At 33.2% G+C, this 8438-nt stretch overlaps 1 protein-coding gene across 2 annotated transcripts in view; it reads right to left on the bottom strand.

The window, feature by feature from the left end:
* clec16a (C-type lectin domain containing 16A) overlaps positions 1-8438 on the bottom strand; it is a 73947-nt gene that overhangs the window by 5084 nt on the left and 60425 nt on the right. The window contains exon 5 of one of the 2 annotated variants that reach the window (XM_039774726.1): positions 6094-6249. The exons of the other annotated variant lie outside the window; for it this stretch is intronic. Coding sequence (XP_039630660.1) covers positions 6094-6249 — 156 coding nt within the window. The remainder of the gene's footprint in view (positions 1-6093; positions 6250-8438) is intronic. 2 annotated transcript variants of the gene reach the window in all.

Below are 8438 nucleotides of genomic sequence, written 5' to 3'. Positions count from 1 at the left end.
ACTAGAGGAGAACAGAGGGACAGATCACAGGACAGGCTAGACAAATGAGTTACAAGGACATGGCAATGAGGTCTGACAAGAAACAGAAATGAACATTAGGACATTTCAAAGATGAAAAAGCCATATTTGTTGTACTGGATCCAAACTGCTGGCAGTTTAACAATACTATTTATTTTTGTAGATGAAAATACTTTTATACAAGTTTCCTTAGATTCTATTAAATGTATATTTTATGTAAGACTTTATGAATGATAACTGTCAATGTTATACGCCCCAAAATAACAGACATTTTGAAATAGGTTTAGAAAACACTCTCTGGTGCCTGAATATAAAATGCTCTTAATTTTAAAATTAAACTAGCCAGCAGTTAAGAAATACGGACAAATATAACAAAACCACAAGGGTGAAAAAATAAGACCTCAGTTCAAGATAAAGTCTGAGGTTTGTGACCTGTTTAAGTGTGATCAACAATTTAAAAAAATTAAAACAAAAAATAAAATAAAAACAAATGCACACTTAATGCAGGAGACCACTTTTTCCTTGGATTAATTGATTAGAACAAAGTATTTAGACAGTGATACAACAATACCTTCTTGGATGACAACCCAAGTCACAGTCACAGAACGTGTAAAATCATTGCAAAATATTTGATGATTCATCATTTACACATGGTTTTTACTTTCATTCACTTCCAATTGGAACCTTCACAGAATTATATTCATTTTATTTCATAATACAAAGAATTGTCGAGTAAATACATGTCACTTAATTTATATGGATGTTCAAAACACATTTACAATTACATATTATCATTTTTTGGAAGTGACTTATTATGAGCTTTGAATTTCATTAAGAAAACAAAGTTGAGGCTAGCTGTTACTTTGAAATGTTTACTTCAGCGAGTTCATTCAAGTACAGCTTGGAGTTAAATGTGTAAATACAAATGCAGAACAATATTTATTGGCAATAACAGTACAAATATAGTAAGTCTGTATGTTCTTCTTCTTTACAAAGTTGGACATGTTCGGATAACTTCTGAATTTGGATTGAGTGTATGAGTGAGAGTGATTGCGTTCTGTATAGGACTGGTGGCGCTTCCAGTGTGGGTTCTTGCTTGGATACTGATGCTGCTGAAATGGGCTTTGGTTTCTTAAAGTAATGTATTGCAATGGACAATCTTGGAAACAGAATGAATTAATGAAATAACATTTGCTACTGGATTACAATAATCCCTCCTCGATCGCGGGGGTTGCATTCCAGAACCCCCCGCGATAGATGAAAATCCGCGAAGTAAAAACCATATGTTTGTATGGTTATTTTTATATATTTTAAGCCCTTATAAACTCTCCCACACTGTTAACATTATTAGAGCCCTCTAGACATGAAATAACACCCTTTAGTCAAACGTTTAAACTGTGCTCCATGACAAGACAGAGATGACAGTTCTTTCTCACAATTAAAAGAATGCAAACATATCCTCCTCTTCAAAGAATGCGTGTCAGGAGCAGAGAATGTCAGAGAGAGAGAGAGAGAGCGCGCGCGAGAGAGAAAAGCAAACAATCAAAAAATCAATACGTGTTTTTGGGTTTTAAGTATGCTGACGCAACGCGAAAAAGCGGCATTTTTTAGAGGAGCGCCCGTATCTTCTAAGCAAACAGCCCCTCTGCCCACACCCCCTCTGTCAGGCGCAGAGAATGTCAGAGACAGTGAGAGAGACAGAGAAAAGCAAACAATCAAGCACCGCGCAGTCATTGAGAAGTTTTATTTAATATGTAATACGTGCTCTGATTGGGTAGCTTCTCAGCCATCTGCCAATAGCGTCCCTTGTATGAAATAAACTGGGCAAACGAACTGAGGAAGCATGTAGCATAAATTAAAAGACCCATTGTCCGCAGAAATCCATGAACCAGCGAAAAATCAGTGATATATATTTAGATATGCTTACATTTAAAATCCGCGATGAAGTGAAGCCGCGAAAGTCGAAGTGCGATATAGCGAGGGATCACTGTATACACATTATATTAATATTTTTTACATGGTTAAATTAAAGTTACATGACAGCACGGTCACTAACTACCAACTATTAAAACCCTAGGACAATCTTAGGTGTTCAGATGGATATACTTACAGTAATTTAAAACGTTGTGTGTAGAATATTATGTCCAGAAATTGTATTTTCTTAATTACTACCACCATATAAATAAATCTGTTCTAACCCATGTAAAAAGGTAGCTTCTAAGGTGAATATTTAAAAATAAATATAAAAACAGTGGTATTTTTATACAGTGCCATTTTTAACTGAATGCAGACTTGGCTGTCGCATGGTACCTGTCTCTACTGGAGATGTTACATCTTTGAAATAACCTTCACGAATTTACAATGTTTATAATAAAAATATGCATCTATTAATTTAAAATTTAGATTTTTAAATACACAATTTCATTGTGTGCCATATAAGTCTTGTAAAACAAACACACCTGAAGCAAAAACACAAGGGTTTCTAAAATGGTATATATTGAATAACAAGGCAAAAATCTTTTTCATAAACAGTTAATTTTCTTGGAAATTAAACAATTAACTCAAATGATTTTTAATTTGTTTATTTTGCTTCAACAACTGTTAATTAAACAAAACAGCACTTTTAATTTGTTATATCAATCTGACCAAAAAAACTTACCCTGCTAAGCTGAAATGAATGTAACTAGAGGGAAAAGTTCTTATTTATTTTGCTGAAACAAATGTCATTTCAACATAACAGGAGATACATTTCTTTTTGTACATTGGGGGCTGGGTGGTCTTTTGGTCTGGGAGCCCCTGCACATTTTGATTTTTTTTCCCCTATAGCTTACTGGAGTTTTTTTTTTTGTCCTCCTGGCCATCTGACCTTATCACTAATCTTTAGATAGTTACAATATGATATTGCATATAAATACCTTACCCTTCTACTAATTATGTATCTATATTTCATAAGACTGCATAGATTTAAATATTTTTTTCTTTGTTACTTATTCTTTAATATTCTTACATAATTGTGTTTTTTCCTTTTCTTGTAACTTTCATTTTGGAATCGTGTAAAGCACTTTAAGCTACATTATTTGTATGAACATGTGCTACATAAATAAATATTGTTGTTGTAGCCATTTAATAACTTCATGAGAAAGTGCTAAAACATGGTGCAAAAAATATTAATTGGAGATGGAAAAATCAAATGAGGAAAAACCATTGTTATTAATTCAATCCATTATGTTTCCACTGCCTGCTTATTTCAGCATATATTTATGTACTTCAAAAAATAATTTAATGTCTGATCTATATCCACCACTGCTTATTATGTATGTTGCTCATTTCTGTATAGGCAGTTTTACTTTTTTTTAAATATTCCAATTTGAGAAATTACTTTATTTAAAAAAAAAATATCTACACAAATGTACAGTAAAGCTGCTAAAGTCAGTTTACCTCTAAGCTTTCCATATCATTTCATTCTAAACTACCCATAACTATTCAACACTCTTATATGGCTTATTTAAAAAGTGTATTGCCTACTATTTATATCAAAAGGCTGATGAAATGAGGAGAGGTAACCAGCTAAAAAAAAAAAACAAACAAAAAAAAACAACAATGAGTGCTCAATATCTGCTACAGCATAATGGTAATTTAAATAACCATCAGCAAAATATATGATCTAGCAGGTATGTCTCAGGTGTCAGTGATTCTAAAGCTGTGAATATGGTGCAATTCACCTCACTGCCATCTGATGTAATCCGACACATTAAAGAAGAAAAAAAAAGCAAGCCAATACTTGTTTTGCTTTCCTCTAAATACTTTCTCAGAATCTTACATGCTGTGCCCAAAACCATTTTTAGTGCTGTACTTGGAAATTTTCTGTTTCTAGTGAAACACATACATTTTATATCAGAAACATAGATTCTGCTTATTTTCTTTGTTTTTTTGCATAAAGATTTTTTTTGGTGTTTTTGCATATGTGATTCAGTTGCTTTTTGATGTTTCAGAAAAATTATCTGTACAATAGGGTTATGCAGGCAACATAAGTGAGCAACTGTTTGAACTGTTCTATAATCTATCTACTGTATCTATCTATCTATCTATCTAATGCATACAACATTACATCAAGGTGTGACAAGTGAGCAAAAGGAAAGGCTAACCTGCATAGTCCTAGACCAAAATAATAGTAATTCATAAAAGAACACTTTTGGGGAAATGGTGGGGTGGTATGGAGATTAGGTGACATGACTGAGAGTGTCTAATACAATAGACTGGTATTTTGTCCTACAGGGGTTTGTGGCCTGCATCCAATACAGCAGAACTTAACTCCAGTTCTCAATTAATAAGAAATAGTACATGTGTTATACTACATTTTTCTTTATGTCACTATATCTGGACAATACTGTTATGAGTTTTATTCACATGTGCATGTTAAATTTGGCACACAGGGGCTCAGCAGTTAGAATTGCTAGCCAAGCATTGGATTAGATAGCCAAAGACAACTGGTTGGCTTGTATAGTCAGTTTAAACACAGAATAGGGTATTTCTGTCCTCTGTCAGCACAAAATCTTCTTTCCTTATTGGGAGAATGAGAACTGGCATGTAAGCACTATGATCTTTCTGTATTTTGTGGAGGAGGAATTCAGCCCTTGTTTGGAGACAGAGAAGACCAGCAAGTTGAAGAAGAACAGTATAAAGGCTTGGACAGCAGCCAGATCCTTCGAGGCTGTGTCGACAAAGTTCGAAAAACCTCCCAGCGTGGGAACGAAAAATGGCAGGCTGTGTTGATCCAGATTCCCACCTGGATAAAAAGTCAGTACATTTGCCTCCCGTCTGTAACCGCGTTAACCGTCAGTAAATGTAAGCTAAAAGATATTTTTTCTCATGTGATTCTTGTACCGGTGTAATCACGATGGCAGGGATATCGCCTTTCCTGGTATATTACGATATTATTTAGTTATTTAATATGCCACAATTTCAAAAGAACACATTTCCAAGAGAGCTTATGCCTCTTCAGGAAACAACATGCAATAATCATAAGTAATTAATCTTTTAAATCTTTTCCCACATATCAGGACTATACGCTATTTTTTTTTTGTTTGATTCAGGTACAACAATCATGTAAAACTGTAGACAAATCGATATATCTACATTGGGAAAGCACAATTATCAAAGATAAGTAGGCATAATAAAACCACGTGCTGCTTTCTACAGAGAAGCAGTAGCAGGCAGATCCAGTATTTTATTTTTCTTCCAAAAAGGGCAAATACAGTAAGTGCTTATCAGGGGCAGACCATCCAACGGTTAAAAAGCCAACCTCTCAGGCAGAAATTTACATGGAAATATTTTTCTGTTTCTGTTTTATTAGGAAGAAGTAATCACAAAATACTCATTTTAGGAAAGGCTGGACAGTAATTAAGCAGCCTTTTACAGCAAACCATCAAAAATTGTAAAGTTCAAGAAAGCCGTTTCAAAATTAACCCACCCACCCTTTCTCCTTATGATATATGTTTTACATCTTTGTAGGAGGTGGGTGTTTTTCTTTGCCAGTAGTATTAATTCTTTTAAATATATACACCACCCACTGAAAAACAAACAACAACCTTCCCAAGACACACCTACAGCAAGCAGCAGTCCAAAACAGAACTGCTTAGCAGGCAGCCAGTTTTGAACATAAGTAAATAACCTTTTGTCTTTGAAAATAATGGACTTACTGATTGTCATAAACAATGAATAAAATGTAGGTATTCAACTGTGTTGTTTATTAAGTTTTGTAGATTAAATACGACAATTCAACCTGTATATTTGCAATCAAGGATATTCTCAAGCCAACTGATGAACATTTGAGTTTAAGCTACAATGCAATCAAAGATACCAAGAAACGAATTAGGTTTAGGAGATATTGTGTAATTGGTACTTCATCATATGATAAAGAAACAACAACATGAACAGTTAACCTGGCTATAAAGTTTTATCAAGAGGACAGCTCCCTTGAGTCAAACAAGCTATATTAGAAAGGCTATATTGCTGCTACTATAAAACACGTTTTGTTTCAGCACTTACATGTATAAGAAGACTTAAAAGAATTACCTGAAGGGCTCTGAGCAGCTGAGGGAGTGGAAATTGTGCTACCAGCAACTGAGTCACAATGGCCTGTACTGCCACTAGTACTAGCACTGGATGGGGGAGAGGGTGAAGACGCAGGAGAAGAGTTGTGCTGGCTTATACACTGAGCCACAGCAAAGCCTAAAGGTAGAGATAAAAATAGTTGGGACAGTTTGATTTTTTTAGTTTCTGCTTATTAGTACTATTCTTTACAAATTCAGATGTCTGAAAAATAAAAGAAATGCATTAAACTGGGGTGGTGGTGGAAGAAAAAGCAACTAACTAACTGTAAAACAAATCACACCATTTTTGCAAAAAGTAGCAATATTAAATAAAATGTTTGTAAAAAAGGGCTAAATAAAACAGGCTATAAAAAGTTTAAAGCATGAAATGATCTGCTGTGACACAGTATCAAAGTGGATAAGAAACCAGGTTTAAAAACAGCAACATGTTTTAATGATCAGTAGTCTTAGTATATTTAATTTCTGTTGTGATTATCCACCTACAATGAAAATAAGTTCAGCTAAAAGTAATTTATTTTTAAAATCTTTTTGAATAAAAGGTTGATTGTAATGGAAAACTACTGTTGTGGATGCTATTTAGAATAAATACTAAATTTAAAGATGTCAGATATTTAACGATGATTTATGTCTGACTAATATACTTGAATGCAGTCTTGATCCTTACTTATACTTTTCTCTAACACTTCATGTCAAGGTGAAAGTATAGTAACTTGATTTTATAAGTTGTACATGAAACAAAAGAGCAAAGACCATCATTTAACAGAGGGCTTGTGCCGTAACAGTAAAATACATTATGTTTTAAAGAATGCTTGGCTGCATGACTGACTTTTTGCACCAAATAAACAAAAAAGAAAAAGTCACTGCTACTTTGTAACTATGATCTCTATAGACAGCAAGCCAGCCTATAATTTTGTGTTTATTATTCTATAGAGTTTTTGCCTGTTTATAAATGAAGGCTAATGAATCCCCTCCTCTCTTTTGCATTCTTTAAATGTTCTATTCACATCAACATGGAACCGCCTCTTCTGTATATTGACGTTCTACAAATAATTTCTCTGTTAATAAAGTGCTTTTTTCTCATGTGTTTTTTTTTTTTGTACAAACTACTCATGGTACAAAAAAAAAAGTTTCTTGTCTCTGTTTATTCTAATCTTTTAATTATATTTAATGGAAAGATTTTACCAATCTGTTTTGTAATATTCTTCAACTTGTAAATTAATTAATAATGATGCATGATGTTAATATCACAATAGAAAACAAGCACTGACTGACTACTCAATTTGAAGCATTATCATTTTGTTCACAATCTAAAAATTGTGATGTGTGGGGTATAAGTCAGAAATCACAAGATACCAACCTCTAATGTGCCAGTAGGAATTAACTACAAAATGACTAGAATTAATAAATACTTGGAAGTATGATGCTTCACAGAGTAATTAAGACTCCTCGCTGAACATGATCATTACACAACAATGCCTGTTTTTCCAGTGGAATAACCTATATGTGCTATATGCATTACTGCTACTAACCTTTCTAATGAAAGACATTTCCAAATGAAATGCAGAGAGTCAAAGCAAAGGCTCTTGCATGGAAACATTTAATCTGACTTCTAAGAAGGCTTGTATTCCTCTACCTTAACTATATAAAAAATAAAATCCCCAAAGACAAGTGAAAGCATTCACAGAATTCCTCATTTAATAAGGCTAATTTTGAAATTCTCTGAAACGTAACTTTACATAAAGAAAAATGGTAAGCATCCCAATTTAATTCTCACTTCTTAATGGTGACACCTGATGAATTCTTTGGTTATGTTTAGAGAGCTGAATACAGTATAATATAAAAGCAGTTACAAAGCATACAAATGAGCACTCACTCATCAAAATGAGGTCAGTTTTACCATTGACCTTTAACTTTTTAGAAATTTAAAATAAACCTCTAAATATATAAAAGTGTGTCTAACATGTAGTTACAATAATATGTATTATATAACAAAGGAAAAGGGAAACACTTGTGTAAAAGATTCCAGGATTCAAATGAGTCAAATAAGAAATCTCAAAATAAGAATCAGTGGTACCTCTAAGAAACAATAGACCACATTGATGTTTAATCTGCGAACAAATTATGCAAAAATACGCATTGTATACAGGATGGCTTTCAAACGTTGCTTGCTGTCATAGATACTAATAATTTTAAGTATACATAATTCAGAAGAAGAAAATATATTGTTTTGCAAAGTTAGTACACTAACTTTCCTTAAGTAACTATATTTGCTGCAATTTTCTTTCAAAATCTCTGCCAACACTGATA

This window comes from Polypterus senegalus, chromosome 13, assembly GCF_016835505.1.
Source record: "Polypterus senegalus isolate Bchr_013 chromosome 13, ASM1683550v1, whole genome shotgun sequence".
Classification (NCBI taxonomy): Eukaryota; Metazoa; Chordata; class Cladistia; order Polypteriformes; family Polypteridae; genus Polypterus; species Polypterus senegalus.
This window is presented reverse-complemented; position numbering and strand designations above follow the sequence as displayed.